General features: G+C 38.5%; 1 protein-coding gene across 1 annotated transcript in view; it reads left to right on the top strand.

Annotated features, from left to right (window-relative positions):
• The window catches only part of BTLA (B and T lymphocyte associated), a 30667-nt gene extending 10534 nt beyond the window's left edge, over nt 1-20133 (top strand). Inside the window, exons 2-6 of the mRNA XM_027518417.1 lie at nt 4946-5269; nt 9273-9308; nt 11222-11362; nt 12860-12906; nt 17998-20133. Coding sequence (XP_027374218.1) covers nt 4946-5269; nt 9273-9308; nt 11222-11362; nt 12860-12906; nt 17998-18273 — 824 coding nt within the window. The 3' untranslated portion in view covers nt 18274-20133. The remainder of the gene's footprint in view (nt 1-4945; nt 5270-9272; nt 9309-11221; nt 11363-12859; nt 12907-17997) is intronic.
• Nucleotides 20134-20353: the final 220 nt, after the last annotated feature.

Below are 20353 nucleotides of genomic sequence, written 5' to 3'. Positions count from 1 at the left end.
AAACATCCCTGTTAGAGAGTTGGCCCTGCACACATACAAATTCAGCTATGTATGGGCTTCCCTGGTGGCTCAGTAGTAAAGACCCCATCTGCAATGCAGGAGGTGCAGGAGCTATGGGGTTCAATCTCTGGGTTGGAAAGATCCCCTAGAGTAGGGCATAGCAACCCTGTAAGAATCCCAGTATTCTTGCCTGGAGTAACCCATGAACAGAGGAGCCTGGTGGGCTACAGTCCATGGAGCCACAAAGAGTCGGACATAACTGAATCGACTTAGCATGCACACAGGCATGTTCACTTCAAGAGTAAATTCATAATGTTCAGAATTACTTGAGCTTGCTTTAGGCATGGTTTGTGTCTCAAATCCCTGTAGTACTACATATTTCTGCATTAAAACAGTAGATTTTAAATAAGCAATAATATCATAGTGATTAGAGAGACAAGGAAACACAATGTAAAGTTCCATTTCTTTTGTTCCATGTAAATATTTTGAATATTTGTTTAAAATTCAAAACAATGAAACAAAACACAGGCTGTGAGGTGCAATATTTTTTCATGCATGAACTAAAGTTTATATCTGAAATGTTTTAAATTGAAATGCTTTATTGACTAATAGCTATATAGTTATAGATTTAAATTTTATAATCTTTAAAGTGTTGTTTTAAAATTAAAGAATGAATCAAGAAAATAAAACTTTATGATAGTAGTAGTGGTACAGTATAGTAATTGTTTATATTATATTTTTTATAGAACTTTAGAAACTTTAAAAACTGGAAAATTACTTATATAAACCACAATATCAGGCTACAACTAAAGGATCCAAGTTTACACTGTTTCAGTTCAGTTCAGTTCAGTCGCTCAGTTGTGTCCGACTCTTTGCAACCTCATGAATTGCAGCACGCCAGGCCTCACACTGTTTAGATACATATAAAAGTATTAAATAAATACCTATGCACTTTTCCTTTTTTTGCATTCTCTTTTTCAGATATTTTAAAACTTTCTTTGTTTTTTTTTTAATAAATTTTTTAGCCATGTGGTATGTGGGATCTTAGTTCCCCCAGTGGGGATCAAACTTGTGCCCCCTGCATTGGAAATACAGAGTCTTAACTACTGGACTGCCAGGGAAGTCCCTGCATTGCTTTATATATGAAGTTTAATGACAAAAAAAGTCAGTTTCTTTTCCATTTTATTATATGTTTCATTTCATGATTATTTCTGAATATAGAAAAAAAAAGGTTGTTAAAAATGATGCACTCTGGGCATCAATTTTACTAGGTATACCCTAGCCATGGAATATATATTCTGTAATAATGCAGGAGCAGTTTTCATGAGAATTTTTAAAAGAAGAGGCGTCCTAAACCTATAGTGACTTAAAAAGGGATACTTCATCCTATGAGAGCCTGGAGATAGTAGAGGTTTCATCATTCACTGCATGCATTTATTTTAATTATTTTTAGCATTGAAAATGTCCCACCCATTAGATATAAATATTTGAGGAAACAGCAGAAACAATAACTAATATTGACTATAAATCCAGCCAAAAGCAACTGTGATCTTTATTCTTTTTCAGAAGATGTTTGACAAGACAAATCCCTTAGGAACAGCTTTGGATATCCTGAGCATCATAAAATGATTATGTGCTGTGTTGTGCTTAGTCGTTCAGTCGTATCTGACTCTTTGTGACCCTATGGACTGTAGCCCACCAGGCTTCTCTGTCCATGGTGAGTCTCCAGGCAAGAATCCTGGGGTGGGTTGCCATGCCCTTCTCCAGGAGATCTTCCCAACCCAGGGATAGAATCCAGGTGTCCCGCATTCCCGGCAGATTCTTTACCATCTGAGCCACCAGGGAAGCCCATAAAATGGTTATACATATTAAGAATTCAGGAAAAGCAGCAAAAAAGTGTCAACATGCTTGTCAGATGGAAAATTAGAATTGTATCATTTACTTCAGTGCATTATTCCTGACTGCAAACATCCATTTTAGTTTCAGGCAGGTAGACAGTGTTAACGTCTTTTTCTAGAGGGAATACCCTTGATGAATTTTAATGCCTGTTCACAAGTCTCCATCTGTTTTTTTACCCTCCACTCAAGAAAAATTCCTATGCTACTCAGTGTGACAGCCAATGATCTTCATCCTTCTGATAACATACAAGAACCACAGTGGTGTTTCTATTATTCCATTGCAGGTCATTGATTTGTCTGGGCTAACAGCTAGCTCATTTCCACTCCTAACCCACTTTATGCACTCCTCCCAAGCCCACAGTCATGGAATCCTGGAACTAGTCAGGATGCTCATCAGTGCTACTAGCATACAGTGTTGGGCCCATAGTAGAGTATTTCATGATTTATGTGCACTCATGAGGTAACTGACAAAAAGATTCAGCAGTTGTCATGAACTGGTGCAATTTCTCATGCTCCCTTTATGCATAAGTCTTAAAAAGCACAATGTTGTTGTTCAGTAGCTAAGTCGGGTTCAACTCTTTGCCACCCCATGGACTGCAGCATGCCAGGCTTCCCTGTCCTTCACTACCTCCCAGAGTTTGCTCAAATTCATGTCCACTGAGTCTGTGATGCTATCTAACCATCTCATCCTCTGCTGCCCTCTTTACTTTTTGCCTTCAATCTTTCCCAGCACCAGGATCTTTTTCAGTGAGTCAGCTCTTCAGATCAGGTGGCCAAAGTATTGGAGCTTGAGCTTCAGCATCAGTCCTTCCAATGAATATTCAGGGTTGATTTCCTTTAGGATTGATGGGTTTGATCTCCTTGCAGTCCAAGGCTCTTCTCCAGCACAAGTTGAAAGCATCAGTTCTTCAGTGCTCAGCCTTCTTTATGATCCAACTCTCACATCCATACATGACTACTGGAAAAATCAAAGCTTTGACTATATGAAATTTTGTTGGCAAACTGATGTCTCTACTTTTTAATATGCTGTCTAGGTTTATCATAGCTTTCCTTCCTAGGAGCAAGTGTCTTTTAATTTCATGGCTGAAGTCGCCATCTGCAGTGATTTTGGAGCCCAAGAAAATAAAATCTGTTACTACTTCCACTTTTTCCCTATCTACTTGCTACAATGTGATGGGACCAGATGCCATGATCTTAGTTTTTTTAATGTTGAGTTTTAAGCCAACTTTTCACTCTCCCTTTTAACCCTTATCAAGAGGCTTTTTAGTTCTTCTTCACTTTCTGCATTAGAGTAGTATCATCTGCATGTCTGAGACAGGAAAGGTAGTCCAGTATTCCCATCTCTTTGAGGATTTTCCAGTTTGTTGTGATCCACACAGTTAAAAAACACAATATTCTCCAGCAATTAATAGATGGATACTTCCACATAAATGTACATTCTAAACAATTGAATTTGACCCTTTGGAAGCCAAAACATTTTTTGAAGTAACCATTTCTGATGAAATTTTTGTAAAACAGACTGAACACTTATTTGTTTCTAAAATTGGATGGTATTAATATTAAACATAAAATTTTATCGTCGATTCAATGTTATCATTATAATAAGTTATTAATCTGTATTATATAACATAATTATGCTCTGGGTTAAATAGGAAATAATGGAATTGTAAGAACTGTGAATAAAAATGAGATAAATTTTGAATCTTGTAATATTTATTTTGTTTGCTTAGAGAGAATTTCTTTTTCATATATCTTGGCTATAAATTATATTTCAGATGCTGAGGTTACCTAGTATAACCTTTCCTGATAAGGGTAACAGAACTTATTCAATAATATAGAGAATTAAAACATTTTTTTCTTAGCTTCAGATTTTATGTGCAACTGACTATTACTAACAGAAGGCTCAGAGAAGATAATAGAAAAACCTGTTTCCAGGAAAATTTGCTCTTCCCACCAAAACAAAGGAAAATATATTTCCTGTATGTCAGGTCAGTAGGCAGAAATTCCAGAAGAGGTGGATAACTGCTCTTCCTCCCACTTAGGAAAACATAAAAAATTCAATTATTTCAAAACATCCTCTCTTCGGAAATTTATCTTGTATTGCATGTCTCCTACATAGAAAAAGGAATGGAAAATTTTCAAGGTAGGTGTCATTAAAGCCATTGAAACACAAGTTTAAAAAAATGTAATGCCAACTATCATAGTGAAATATTTGTCTACAAAAATTTCTTGTCTCCCAGTTATTGAACTATACCTGAGCTAGTAATAGAAAATGTAATTACTACTCAAGAAACAACAGCAGAGTAGTGATAATGAATTATAGAGTAATGGACTCTAGTATGAGTTTAAATCTTGATTATTTTAATTATTAGAATATAACTTTAGGTAAGGTCTTTATTACCTCAGTTTCCTTATGCAGAAAACAAGATTCATAATAATATATTGTTTTATTGTGAGGATTAAGTGACTAAAATATGTAGTATGTTTTGAACAGTCTCTGGAATGTAAGTAGCAAGAAGTTATTATTATTTGCTGCTATTGGAGTAGCTTCCCTTGTGGCTCAGCTGGTAAAGAATCTGCCTGCAATACAGGAGACCTGGGTTCAATCCCTGGGTTGGGAAGATTCCCTGGAGAAGGAAAAGGCTACCCACTCCAGTATTCTGGCCTAGCGAATTCCACGGACTGTATAGTCCATGGGGTTGCATAGAGTTGGACATTACTGAGTGACTCTCACATTAGAGTAGCTACATGATAATAAAATAAACCTAATTAGAATAAAATAATTTTATAATAAACTGTTAACATTTTAGAAATTGAGGAAATTATTGAACAATTGAGAAAATTGTTTAATTTTTTTAACAAATATTTATCATGTATCTACTATGTGTCATAGCAGACACTCTGCTAGTAAGGGTTAATATACTGTAAAATGTTATCTGAGAAAATTATAGAATCATGTTTAATAAATCTTTCACAGAAACTGTTGAGGTGGCAAATATTAGTCCTTCCAAAACAGAATTGATTTTAATTTTGCTTTTATCTTCCAGGAGACAAGTCATGTGATATACAACTTTACATTAAGAAATATTCCATGTACGTTGTATCATCAGGGGACCCATTTGAACTGGAATGCCCTATGAAATATTGTGCTGATAGACCTACTGTGAGCTGGTGCAAGCTTGAAGGAAACAATTGTTTACATCTTGGGGACAGACTTCAGGGGTCTATGGGTTGGGAAGAAAGGAAGCTTATTTCAGTTTTTATTTTGCATTTTAATCAAGTGCTTGCTAGTGACAGTGGGTCATACCGCTGTTTTGTGAACTCTTCATCCGGATTCATTGAAAGCCACTCAATTACCATTAATGTGACAGGTGAGTTCTAGATATCAAGACTATCTAATTTTTTTTGTTATGTTTTAAGAAAAAGAGGGCTCTGATTCTCAAGTGATTATGTTAGACATTGAACTCATGTGAAATCTAGATTGTGATGTGTGGTCACCTACGTGTCTGTGTGTTTTTGAGTGAGACAGTGAAGAGCAGAGAAAAATATATAATAAAATCGTTGGTCTTGCCTCTAGGGGATATAACATTTATTTGATAAGACTAAAATTTTATCACAGAATCATGAGAAAAAAATTGCAAAGTGAATATCAAATTTAATAGTAGACAGCTTTTTACTTTTTGCCCTTAAATTTTTTTTCTTATATTTATCAGTCCTTGACTTTTTTATTATAAATCCTTGAACTTATGTTTGTGCTGCTCAGACAATTACACTCTTGTTAATAGTTCACAGCTTGCACAGAGGGCAATCAGCACACAAACAATCTGACTACTTGATGAGTCTTGCGAATACTCATGGGTTTCGCTGCCTCCCAGTCCCTCCTCAGAGGCCCTCAATAGGCTCAACAACAGAGGAAGGACAGGTCATGTTGGGCCAAACTGTGTTGAATGAAACATGGAAAACAAATAGAGAAAAGCAGAAGAGATTTAAAAATAGTTGGTTTATGAAAATTCCACAGCTAATATCGTTGGGCTTCCCACATAACTCAGTTGGTAAAGCATCTGCCTGCAATGTGGGAGACCTGGATTCAATTCCTGGGTCAGGAAGTTCCCCTGGAGAAGGAAATGGCAACCCACTCCAATATTCTTGCCTGGAGAATCTCAAGGACAGAGGAGCCTAATATCATACTCAATGATAAAAAATTGGAAGCTTTCCCCTCAAGAACAGGAACAAGACAAAGATGTCTACTTTTGCCATTTCTATTAAATATTGAACTGGAGGTTCTAGCCAGAGAAAGTAGGTAAGAAAAATAAAAGACATCTATTAATAACTTGGAAAGGAAGAAGTGAAACTATCTCTTTTCACAGATGACAGGATTTTGAATATTAGAAAATCCTTAAAAATCTGCACAAACCATTATACTAGATCCAATAAATGAATTCAACAAATTTGTATTATCAACACAGACAGTGACAGTTTTACTTCCTTTCCAATCTGAATTCCTTTTATTTCTTTTTCTGTCTGATTGCTATGGTTAGGACTTCCAATAGTGCATTGGATAAAATTGGTGAGAACTGGCATCTTTGTCTTGTTTCTGATCTTAGAGGAAATGTTTTTAGCTTTCCCCCAGTTGGTTACAATGTTAGCTGTGGACTTGTCATATATAGCCTTTATTATGTTGAGGTGTATTTCCTCTGTACACACTTTGCAGATAGTTTTTATCATGAGTGAACACTGAATTTCATAAAAGCTTTTAATGTACCTATTGAAATGAGCATATGGTTTTTATTCTTCAATTTGTTAATGTGGTATATCGTATTGACTGATTTGCAGATATTGAACCATCCTTGCATCCATGGGATAAATCCCACTTGGTCATGGTATATGATCCTTCCAGTGTATTATTGGTTTCTGTTTGCTATTATTTTTGTGAGGATTTTTCCATCTATGTTTATCATTGATGTTTGCCTGTAGTTTTCTCTTTTTTTATGATATCTTTCTTTTCTTTGCATCAGGATCATTCACCATGATTTTTACATGTATGTCCATCAGGAATATTGCCCTAAAATACTCTTTTCTTGTAGTTTTCTTATTTTTCTATCAGGATATTACTGGCCTGGTAAAATGAGTCCAGAAGCTTTTCTTCCTCTGCAATTTTTGGGAATAGTTTGAGAAGGATAGATGTTAAGTCAGAGCTGAAATTAAGATCTACAATCTGTCTCCCTTGAGGCCTAACTTCAGAGGGAAGGGAGGCAGCATTCCCTCCTAAACTGTATGTCCCAAGGGGATGACTGGAGAAGAGTGTGAAGGGTGAAGTAGTGAGAGGGGATATCTAAGAGCAGTGCAGGAGACATGAAGGGCATTTTAAGTTCCCTCTCAAGATTTCTGTTCTTCTAATTTCCTACTCTCTCACCTTCTTATCATCCCCTTTCTTATCACATTGATGATTTGTGCTCCTGAGCCCATTAGAAATTCTCCAAGACTCTGTACTCTTGTCTGTCAACAGCCTTCCGCTCTGTAATTGGTTCCTCCTGGAGTTTCATGATCAGGTCAGACCTTCACTATCTCCCTTCTAAATATTCTAATTAGTTGTATAAACTACTTATCTTTTAATTATCCCCACTTTTGGTTCATTTCAGCCAAAAATCTTCCTGACATACTTAATTTGCCTAATAGGCTTCTTTCATAATTCCACTCTTTAGTTGAGTCCCCTGCAGAGCATTCCCAGTGCTTACACTATTGGGCTGACACCAATCTGCCTCCACTTATCAAAATTCTACCTCTCCTGTCAAACCCAACTCATTTTCTAATTCTTTATGAAGTTGTCTATGTTTATCCTAGAGAAAGTGACTTCTCTTTCCTAGTAATTTTTGTGTCGTTTAAGGTCTTGCCTCTCATTTATCACAGATTTCCTTGTACCACAGATATGTAGGGAAATGTCTTTTATCCCATGAAGGCTTATGATACACTGGCAAGCAGGAACTATGCCATATTTCTTTGGATCATCCTTGCTTCCTTTACAATAGTCAAATGACTCATTTAGAATTGTCTTTGAATTGGGTGTGGATTTTCCTTTTGTGAAGTGATTAAAACAAACATAACAAGAAGAGTGTCAAAGAAAATTATTTTCTTTCTGTATCAGGGAGTACTCAATGAACTGAGCATCATGTAAGGAGAAAAATATACTCTGAAATTATATTTCAGGACCATGCTTTTGGTAAATAAATTTTGGAGCTATGATATAAAATCTTTCATTTTTTCCCTTGAAATATCTTTCTTATGGAGTATTGGAACTTTTCCTGCTTTTGTGCCTGACTCTGCTTTGCTTTTTATGTTTAAGTTAAAAATCAATGGGTTGCCTGGTGGCTCAGACGGTAGAGTCTGCCTACAATGCAGGAGACCCAGGTTTGATCCCTGGGTCGATTAGTCCCTGTGAAAGCAGGATTGTGACAGAGTCCGGGTTTGGGTGCTTATCCAATTGTTATCCAGGAGAGCAATTATCTCCCAGAAGGAAGAAAAGCAGTTTGCAAAGTCTTGAGAGGAAAGTCAACAGAACAGTCACTGAAACATACACTGGCCTGCAACTCTGTTCTCTCCAATCTGCCTTTGGTCAATCAATCCCTGATTAGGAGCTTCACAAAGGCAGATGGTGATGATTTTAGCAGGAGAGTGGGGGTGTAGGAGTGGGCAGAAGGTGAGAAGCACTATCTTTTTTTCAGAATTAGTTCCCACCACATCATCAAAAGCCTTCTTTCCTCGTGGCATTCATTCTATACTCCCTTGGAGCACCTGCTGAATGTATATCTTGTTATTCCAAGTGCTAAAAGAAGTCCTATAGGCTGAATTGTTTCCTTATACTTAAGGAGGTGGAAAGAGGGAGTCAAAGCAATCAGAGGAAGGTTGGGTTGTATTTATACAGTCTCTCTCTCCCTTTTTTTTTTTTTTAAGTTTTATTTTGTATTGGAATATAGCCGATTAACAATATTGTGATAGTTTCAGGTGAACAGCAAAGGGACTCAGCCATACATATACATGTATCCACTCTCCCTCAAACTTCCCTCCCATCCAGGCTGCCACATAACAATGAGCAGAGTTCCCTGTGCTATACACATTTTGGTTTTTCATTTTAAGTGTAGCAGTGTTTTATAGTCTTTCTTTAAGACTCAAAATAAACCCAGGGACTTTTGTCCATGAACTTGAAGTGATGATCTACACATTTTCCAAACTGCCTTTCAGCTGAATTATTGAATTCTCTGTTAGTATGTAAATACAGATATCTTCTCGGAGACTAGCTCTGATTTTGGACAAACCTGAGTAGAACCTTCGTTGTTTTCACAACCAATTTCAATTCTTTACCTTGTTTTTCTGTTTCAGAACGGACTCAAAATAATTCAGAACATCCTCTTATAAGTAAGTATCAAACTTGCCAAATAAAATCAAGGAAATAGATTGTTATGTGGCTGGAAAGTAAAACAGGTTGCATCTTCTTCATTGAGTGGATTTGTTTGTACTAAGTTATCTGTTGTGGGAGAGTCCTGTGCTCCTATCCATTCCCCTCCCCCAGACAGCTAAATTTGTCACTGTTCGTAATAAGTTGGCTGCTCGCCTAAACAAAATAGCAGCTGCCACATGAACAATACAGTATTTGTTAGCACTAAATTACCAAACTACTTCATGCCCAGATCCAGTAGCTCCTGACCACATTAACCCCAAAACCAAGGATATGAGGAATGAATGTATAACTAGGTTAATATATCTAGAAATAAAGCCTTCCTGAACAAACAAAATTGAGTACAAGTACAAAGTTAAAAGATTTATGATGAATTCTGATATTTTCTATTTTGTTATCTTTCATTTTTTTGACTTCATTTGTTATCTGTTAAGTTCTTGCACGACACACTAGTACATGATACAACCTATCATGAAAAAACAGGGCCTTAATGCACATTGTGTGTGTGTGTGTGTGTTTGTGTGTGTGTTAGTCGCTCTCTCGTGTCCGACTCTTTGCGACCTCATGGATTGTAGCCCACCAGGCTCCTCTGTCCATGGGATTCTCCAGGCAAGAGTACTGGAGTGGGTTGCCATTTCCTTCTCCATAATGCACATTAACATTGATCAATAATAATGGGAACCAGTTGTATGCCCATAGAAGCATATCTGGAGATACCAAAGATATTTGAAGATAATAAAAGTACTTGGAAATATCAGGGTTAATGAGACAACACAAAGCATTGTGTTAAAGGAACTTCAATTTTGTTTCAAAAACATGTTGGCTTGAGTCCCAGCAACTGCCATTTACTAGCTGTTAGACTTCTGGCAAGTCTTGGGACAATTACTCTTCTCAGAACAAGTGACTGGATTTAAAAAAAAAAAAAATTCCTTACTTTTCTTCTCCTCTGTTTACTGTTCTCTGCTTAGTTTTCTTAAGTGATCATTATGAAAATTAAATGAGACATTGTAAATGAAAGGGCATGGTGAAATACTTTCTGAGAGCTGTTATGGATAGTGTTTTATAGGCGATTAACCCTAGCAGACGGAGAAGGCAATGGCACCCCACTCCAGTACTCTTGCCTGGAAAAATCCCGTGGATGGAGGAGCCTGGCGGGCTACAGTCCATGGGGTCACTAAGAGTCAGACACGACTGAGCAACTTAACTTTCACTTTTCACTTTCATACGTTGGAGAAGGAAATGGCAACCCATTCCAGTGTTCTTGCCTGGAGAATCCCAAGGACGGGGGAGCCTGGTGAGCTGCCGTCTATGGGGTTGCACAGAGTCAGACACGACTGAAGCGACTTAGCAGCAGCAGCAGCAGCCCTAGCAGAATTGAAAGATAAATTATAGCCACTCATACACACACTTGAAGAAGGCAATGGCACCCCACTCTAGTACTCTTGCCTGGAAAATCCCATGGACAGAGGACCCTGGTGGGCCGCAGTCCATGGGGTTGCTAAGAGTCAGACACGACTGAGCAACTTCACTTTCACTTCTCACTTTTATGCACTGGAGAAGGAAATGGCAACCCACTCCAGTGTTCTTGCCTGGAGAATCCCAGGGATGGGGGAGCCTGGTGGGCTGCCGTCTATGGGGTCGCATAGAGTCGGACACGACTGAAGCGACTTAGCAGCAGCAGCAGCAGCATATACACTCAGCATTAAAGCAAGAGGTGGGGGAGAGGACTAAGTCCTGGGCTTCTTGGGAGAAACCTCTTAAAAGAGAAATAGAAGCATCAGCTAGAACTCCATTCAAGTTCTGACAGTTCAGAGGGTGTTACTTCATTTGTCTCATATTTTCTAACCGTCTTGAGTATTAACGAACATTTCAGATACAAAGAATGCCTCAAGACCACTCTCCAAGGAAGAGATGGTGGACCGACAATGGATCCTTTATAGTTTGCTTCCTTTGGGGGCTTTACCTCTACTTATTACCTGTTTCTACCTATTCTGCTGCCTTAGAAGGCACCGAGGTGAGTTCCATCTTCTCTCTGCTGCTCTGTGCCACACATTTGGGGTTCATTTACATTGGCTGATAGATTTTTAGTTAGTTTCCCAATATTGTGGGTTTTCCCCACAATATTTTACTATAAACCATGGACAGTGGTTTCCTGGGGAATAACTCATCTTTCCACCAGAAAGCCAAATGGATGAATTCAGATCTCCTCTAGTCTTGAAGAGGCATGCTCACCACAACAAAGGCTTGTGGTGAGGAGGTAATATTGCTGGGACTTACTCATTCTACTTGGGTCCATCATAGGAAGAATTCTTCTAACATTCAGAGTGTTGAAAAGGAGGCTGAAATAATTTCGCAGATCAACATGTCTGCATTGAATTAGTTTGTCTGGTCCTGTTTTCCACAGTCATATCACATTATGCCAGTCATCCACACACCTGTCTAAATGAAGACCCAATGTCCCCAGAGGAAATTCTTATGTCTGTGCTTACTGTTGCCATCATAAACAGACGCTTGAACTGAATCCCTACCCAACATTAATGCATTTGAAAACGTGGTTTTGACTATGATCAGAGAGGTGATAGTTTGAAAACAATTACTTTCTCTTTCTGTAAGAATTCACTTAAGGTCATTAGTGAACACTTAAACACGTTAAGAGAGAGGGGTATGATGAATCTGGTCTAGCTGGGGTCGAAACCAGGTCAGTCCTCTCTCTCTTTCCTTTTTCCCCTCAGTCATCTTGTCTAATTCCTTTCTCCACAGCAGCAGCCACAGTGTAGCTATAGAAACTAAGCTGGACAGAGCAATCCTTATTTCTGCCACAAGAGAAAGCCTTGTCTGAGCAAAAGTGCTCTTGGTGTTTTGTGGTGAGGACTTCTGGAGCCTAGAACCTTCTCAGGATGCTGAGAGACTCCTCTGTGACTCCAACTCCACTTCTGCAACACCAAGGCTCTTTCAATGGCCCCCCCTCCAGTTTCCACTGCCTTTTTTGAGGTAGCTGGAGCTTCAGAAAAAAAAGCAAGGATAAATCTTTTGATTTACCACATCCAAGGGAACTAGGCCAGAGGAGATCCCAGCTGTGTAGGTGAAAGGAAAGCTGTGAGTGTGGCATTACATACAGAATGTCCCCAGAAAAAAGAGTCCCAGGTTTTTAAGGTGCTGGGCTAGGTCCTGTGCCCTCCTCTTGGCTACGCCATAGGCCGTTCTGGAGTGAGGAGTGAAGAACCAATGAACAAAATGGACAGCACGAATTCTCACAGAGATTTGTGTATCATGATGGACATAGCAAATAAAGAAGTCCAAACTAATAATAACGCTGTGGATGGTGGGCACATGGGTGAGTTTGCGTGGGGAGGTGTCCCCACCTCTGGGACTGAATTTCAACCTAGCAATCTGATTCTAGAACCTATATTCTTAAATGACCCTAACTTACAAGGAATTGAGGAAGAATTTTATTTTGTGCTATTCTTTACCTCTTTTGGTATTTTATTTTATTTTTCTTTTTGAATTGCAGGGAGACAAAAGAAGCTTTCTAATTCAACAGGAAGGGATACTAACCTGGTATGTTTGATGGTATATAACACAACCTGTGTTATGCCATGCTAATATTTATATCTTTTTAAAAATTTAATTGGGTCTATGTAACACCATGTGCCAAGTAGTGTTCTAAATGCTATATATATTTACCTACTTTTTAAAATGTGTTTATTTTACGTTTACTTTAGTCTGTAGCAAAGATGCTTCCAGATTGTTGCTTAGTGGCTAAGTCATATCCAACTCTTTTGCGACCCCATGGACTGTAGCCCACCAGCCTCCTTTCTCCAAGGATTTCCTAGGCAAGAACACTGCAGTGGGTTGTCATTTCCTTCTCCAAGGGATCTTCCAGACTGAGGGACTGAACCTGTGTCTCCTGCATTGGCAGGCAAATTCTTTACCACTGAGCCACCTGGGAAGCTCTTCCTTGGGATTAGCAAATCTCATAAGTGAGGCTTATAAGGCATAGAAGGCAGTGTAGAACCTAAGCAGAAAAGTCAGAGGCTGAACTATACAACGTTGACTCTGTTCTCAACCTGTTATGTGACTTCAGGCTATTGATTTATTCTCACAAAAGTGCCTTAAGTGTTTCCAGAAGGGTTGTTCAGTCACTAAGTCGTGTCCGTCTCTCTGTGACCCCATGATCTGCAGTATGCCAGGCTCCCCTGCCCTTCACTATCTCCTGCAGGTGGGAGTAAATAAAATAATGAATTATAAATAACCTCATAAAATCAAGTATGATTTCTTAATGAGTCATACCAGCAGATAAAGAAGCATGATCACAGGTCTAGTTACTATGCAAAAATCACTCATAATGTGTGTGGGCTCATTAAGGAGGAGACCTGGTAGACAAAGCAAAGGGTTCTCTGGAAGCAGAGCAGTTTCCCAAGTTCTTGGAATACCAGTTTAGACCTTTCTTTTGGATTCAATGTTCTGTAAAGACTGGAACTCAAAATAGAATGCAAAATGAAGCAACATATTTCTGGAAAAAAATTTTATGTAGCTCTAATTAAAAACAAGTAGTCATAAACAAGGTACCACAAAAAGAATTTATGTGGATATGGGTTTTTCCATTAGGAGTAGTAATAAAGATGTATTCAACGTCTTAAAATTTCCAGAAATGCCAGAGGCAGATATAACCAATAGTTCTACATATAATATTAAATGGTACTCAGCATTCCCCACCAGCTAGCTGAATATTAAATAAAAGTAAATACATTCAAATTAAGAAACTTGTATGAAATTTTTAGTATTATTGTGTTGGGTGCTAAGGTTTTGTTTCTTCACATAGGGAAATTTTCTTAAATGTGATTTCCTTTCTTTCTATAGTGAACAACAACAAAATACACTCTGTTACAATCAGCCCTAAAAGCTATGACAACATTTAAAACAATGGTCTAGGGGCTTCCCTGGTTCCTTAACCAGTCCAGTGGTTAAGATTCCAAACTTCCATTGCAGGGGCCTTGGGTTTTATCCCTGGTCAGGGAACTAAGATCAATCATGCTTTGGCAAGGTAAAAACAAAAATCTAAATAATTTACTGGACATGTAAAGCCCAGGTTGGCTAAAATATAGTTACATTTCTTTCTCTGTAAACTGGATGAATTATTTTTGATTTGCAGTTGAACTCAAGAGGGGGTTTTTCTATGTGTACAATTATCGGGGAATTTTGTTTTATGATCTTCGTGTATTTCATAGGATTTCAGAGTTTTGCCCCATTTGAGTTATCAAGCATTTCAGAAAATAATCAAAGAGATACTGTATTAGATCTTTGAGACTCAAATTTTGTCAAGAGGGAATTGTATGTGAACCAGCAGAATAGAAATCCAAATTAGAAAAAGGATAATATGAAACATACTTTTAAAAGTCAAAATTTTAATCCTATTCCAGGATGTCCTTTGAGGGTATGAAAGTATAAACAAGTGAATTGCATATTTTCTGAAGTGCTTTACAGAATGTGGCTGCTGCTGCTAAGTTGCTTCAGTCGTGTCGGATTCTGTGCGACCCCATAGATGGCAGCCCATCAGGCTCCCCCATCCCTGGGATTCTCCAGGCAAGAACACTGGAGTGGGTTGCCATTTCTTTCTCCAATGCATGAAAGTGAAAAGTGAAAGTGAAGTCACTCAGTCGTGTCCAACTCTTAGCGACCCCATGGACTGCAGCCCACCAGGCTCCTCCATCCATGGGATTTTCCAGGCAAGAGTACTGGAGTGGGGTGCCATTGCCTTCTCCATTACAGACTGTGGAGTGCTATACAAATATAGAATAAGACAGCTGCTTCAGTTTTGCCATCTCTACCCACCATACCATTGTGCACCAGCCTTGTGGCACCCACCCACTTTGATCAGGTGCCACAGAATAGGTTCAGTCACCATGCTTTCTTTTACCTAATTTACTCTAACAAAGTTTTCCATGGAAACCAGCCACCTTTGGGGATGGGAGGCAGGTAATTGAGTTGACAAACTACATAGATTGAAAAATACAACAGAGACCTTGTTGATATGTTAAAGATTTACGGCTAGATATGAGAGGGTAACAGGCAGGAAGGCCAGGGGTCTCCAAACGGAGGAAATAGGCTGCAAGTGTCAGACATTTTTTTCTCTCTTTCTTAAGTAGCAGAAGGAAACAAACTAGTGATATATTTTTTCCCCTTCTCTATACAAATTTAAAAAGAGGTTTTTCTTAAAATACTGTGTTGCCATAATGACACCTGGTTCTGCCTGAACTTAACTTTTCTCAAATTTTGAGCTAACCAATACATTTTTCTTATGGAAATGTTTGTCTTAAGCCATGTTCTGTACTATGCATCTACCCCAGTTTCTGTCCTCAAGTCAGTTCACCTAAAGGCTCAGAACTGACTTGACAAAACAATATGTTATACTCATACATTGCTCTCTTAAGCCATGTAAACAAAACTATTTGCATGGTAATCTGCTTTTCTTCAAGATTCAAATCAATCATTTCATGGCCCAGGATGACTCCCCTGGTGCCAAAACTATCTCAAAATGAGTCTTGTGGGTAAGGAGCCTAGTGCCATTCTCTGAGTTTTGAGACATTCCTTTCTTTCATTAACAGACTGCTAGAGAAGGCATTGGCACCCCACTCCAGCACTCTTGCCTAGAAAATCCCATGGACAGAGGAGCCTGGTAGGCTGCAGTCCATGGGGTCTCTAAGAGTCGAACACGACTGAGCGACTTCCCTTTCACTTTTCACTTTCATGCATTGGAGAGGGAAATGACAACCCACTCTAGTGTTCTTGCCTGGAGAATCCCAGGGACGATGGAGCCTCGTGGGCTGCCGTCTATGGAGTCGCACAGAGTTAGACACGACTGAAGCGACTTAGCAGCAGCAGCAGCAGCAGCAGCAGTAACTATATAACATCCAGCTAAAGACTAGTAGGCGGGTACTCTTTCTGCCCCCTTCTGATGTCTATGTCAGAAGCTTTCTCTATCTCTTTTATACTTTAATAAAACTTTATTACACAAAAGCTCTGAGCCATCAAGCCTTGTCTCTGGCCCCCCATTGAATTCTTCTCCTCTGAAGGCCAAGAATCCTGGCATCTTTCGTGGTTCAGCAACAACCTTTCAGTTATTAGGTCACATGACAGTCTTCTCCAGAGCTCCTCCAGAGACTTTAGTAGGGCTTCTTTGAGACACTTTCCATCTGAGTCAAGAGATGAAGACGCTTAAATGAATCTTGCTTCTTTCAATCATTCAGCCTTGGTGTTATTTCCTAGGCAGCTAGGCCATCCGAGGGAGGCAGTATACTCAACAGTTAATACTTCATTTGTCAGAACAAAGTTAGACATGTTTGCATGGTGTGTGTGTGTGGGTGTGTGTTAGTTACTCAGTCAACACTGACTCTTTGAGATCCCGTGGACTATAGCCAGCCAAACTCTTCTGTCCATGGAATTCTCCAGGCAAGAATACTGGAGTGGGCTGCCATTCCCTTCTCCAGGGATCAAACCAGGGTACCCTGCATTGCAGGCAGTGTCTTTACCACTGAGCCACCAGTATAGAACTCTGTATACATCACAATGTGGATGACAAAAGAGCAGGTAAGGGATATAGGTTATCAGGTTAGGCATATCAGGTTAAGGACCTGATACCTCAAAGAAATTAGGCTGAACCTCAAGAATATAAATTGGTAACATTGGGATTTAGAAAATTGAAATAAGCCTTAGCATTAACATGGTATCTTCATTTTTTACCAGCCGGGTCCCTTGTATAGGTAGAAACAGCTAACAAATAATTGAAAAAAGTTTTTTAAAAAATCAGGTTTCAGTACTTTTAGTTTACATAAGTTCACATCTTTCTTGAAAACTTTAAGATATTTGACTCAATTTGGAAGTGTTAGAAAATCCGTGTGGTGGAAATAACAACTGGAATATCTTTAGAACTTTTCCCCAAGCTTTGTCCACCCACATCAAATTGACAGCAACTTCCAGTCCCAGGTTTCAAATCATAATAATATATCTTGGATAATATTTATTCTTCATAGTATATTCTTTTTGTCCCTTAGAGAGTAATGGTTCTGCTTTATCTTTAATTGCTTTATTCTAAACTGTGTTAATGCTATACATTATATTACACATCTCCTGATGTTCTGAAGGGATATTTTATGCTTTTCTCATTAATCTGATGTGTGGTTTCCATTTCAAAGAGGGGTCAAAAAGGGTTCTGTGAGCTCAAAAATGACCATAAATAAAAGGGAGCTGAACCTAGTGCTCTGTGACAACCTAGAAGGTTGGGATGGGGTGGGAGATGGGAGGGAGGTTCAAGAGGGTTGGGACATATGTATAGCTATGGCTGACTCATGTTGATGTATGGCAGAAAACTTCACAATATTGTAAAGCAATTATCCTCCAATTAAAAATAAATAATTTTTTTAAAGCACAAAATAACTCTTTCAGAAGAACATAGTGGTCTTTAAGCCTTTCACCCTTTAATAAGTGAGAATCTGCTTTAAGGAGTAGATGTCAACACCTACAATGAAGAATAGATTATTTCTCTCCATGTATAACCACTCAATTTAGCCTACACTCATGGTTTCCTAGTGGATATGCACTATCACATCCTTAAGTTGTAATTAAAGAAATCTTTTTTTTCCTCTCTTTTAGGTTGATGTTCCCCAGTTCTTTAGGAGTGAGCCAACTGAAATCGACATCATGGAAAGTTCCCAAACATTGCATTTGGAAACTGGAATTTATGATAACGACCCCTGGTTCAGGGTCCGGAGAGAGTCTGGGGTTTATTTTAACCCAAGTCTGGAAGAAAACAAACAGGGCATTATTTATGCTTCCCTGAAGCATTCGGTCATTGGAATGAACCCAAGACAGGCAACACATGTGCAAGAAGCACCTACGGAGTATGCGACCATATGTGTGAGGAGCTAAATCCGGTCCTGATCTCCCACCAGTGATCAGCAACTGATCTGTTAGTCAGCACCACTACTGAAGACCAACAGAAAGTCAAACAGTGGTCCTTGGCTTGAGAAATTTCACTTTCAGGAGGTTCACCTCAGTGCTTGGGTCTTAAGCATCCACAGGACAAATGACTAAAATTTCTCCCAGAAACTTCTTTGGGACTTTTTTATATTTATAGCCTTGGGCAGTAAAATCTTTTTTTTCCCAAAACCAAATGATGTCATTTTTAGACATCATTTTTCGAACCAGCTACATTTAACCTGCTACACAAACTCAATATTTTCTTTGGGACTACAGAGAATGTAGGACAGAAAGGTTTAGATTCTCTAGATCAGTTCACTATATACTCTTGAAAAAGGAGTCCCAATTCAGATAACTAAACATAAATACAGTGATGATTGTGTGTCTGTTTCCAGTCTTCCATAATAAGAAATTTTTATCAATCTAATATTGGAATTTCTTAAATGTAAAGGAGAAATAATTTTAAACTTGATGATATAAGAAAAGAATGGAAAGAATAAATGATGCAATAAAGATGTGGAATATACCAACTGGATACAGGGTAGATGTTCCCCATGCCTGACAAGCAAATGCTTATATCTATCCTGTTAGATTACTAAGCAAATAGAGGTAGTAAATATAGCAATTAATGTATGATGCATTTATAAAGTGACTGTGTGTGGATAACATAGACTAATATATATGAATGTGACATAATGCTACTGAGTTATTACATTGGGACAAAAGTAATTGCAGTTTTGAACTGTGAATTTTGGATCATTATAACTAGGTTCAAAGACATCTTTATTAATCAGAATAGGAGCCATTACAATCAACACATTTTTGCCAACAAGAAATAAGTTTGTTTATTCCTGTAGCACAAAATTCATACTCCAGGATTTGACAACTCTTGGAAAGGATTTTCTGCCTCCTGCTGGTTGTGGAAGCATTTTCCCTGCAAAATATTGTCCAGATGCTTGAAGAAGTGGTAGTCGGTTGGCAAGAGGTCAGGTGAATATGGCAGATGAAGTGAAATTTCATAGCCCAATGCATTAAACTTTTGAAATGCTGGTTGTGCAACATGTGCTTAGGCATTGTCATTGAGAAGAATTGGGTCCTTTCTGTTGACCAGTGCTGGCTACAGGAGTTGCAGTTTTCTGTGCATTTCATTGATTTGCTGAACATACTCCTCAGATGTAATGGTTTTGCCAGGACTCAGAAATCTGTAGTGGATCAGACCAGCAGGAGACCACCAAACAGTGACCATAACCTTTTTTTTGGTGCAAGTTTAGCTTTGGGAAGTGCTTTAGAGTTTCTTCTTCATCCAACCACTGAGCAGATCATTGCTGGCTGTCATATAAAATCCAGTTTTTGTCACACATAACAATCTGATTGAGACATTTCTCAATCATTAACATTTTGTTATTGTTGCATAGAGTAAGAGAAGACGACTCTTCAAAATGATGATTTTTTTTTTTTTTTGATTTGCAGTCTGCTTACGAGGCACTGACTTATAGAGCATTGTCACCTTTCCAATTTGCTTCAAATGCCAAATGACCATAGAATGGTTGACGTTGAGTTCTTTGGCAACTTCTCCTGTAGCTGTAAGGGTATCAGCTTCAATGCTTGCTCTTAGTTGGTCGTTGTCAACTTCCGATGGCCAGTCACTGTACTCAACTTCAAGGCTCTCGTCTCCTTTGCAAAACTTCTTGAATCACTGCTGCACTGTACATTTGCTACCAGTTCCTGGGCCAAATGCATTGCTGATGTTGCGAGTTGTCTCTGCTGCTTTACATCCCATTTTGAACTCGAATAAAAGGATCTCACGAATTTGCTTTTTGTCTAACATCACTTCTATAGTCTAAAATAAATATAAAATAAATAGCAAGTAATAAGTCATTAGCAGAAAAACATAAAGCAAGAAATGCACATTAAAATGATGTATAACATAACCATATTTATTTAGAATGTATTCCAATATCAAAGAGCAAAATTCAACAGTGCAAAGCTGCCATTTCTTTTGCACCAACCTATGGGTTTCATGCATTGG

The sequence above is a fragment of the Bos indicus x Bos taurus genome, chromosome 1 (genome assembly GCF_003369695.1).
Source record: "Bos indicus x Bos taurus breed Angus x Brahman F1 hybrid chromosome 1, Bos_hybrid_MaternalHap_v2.0, whole genome shotgun sequence".
Taxonomy (NCBI): domain Eukaryota; kingdom Metazoa; phylum Chordata; class Mammalia; order Artiodactyla; family Bovidae; genus Bos; species Bos indicus x Bos taurus.
This window is presented reverse-complemented; position numbering and strand designations above follow the sequence as displayed.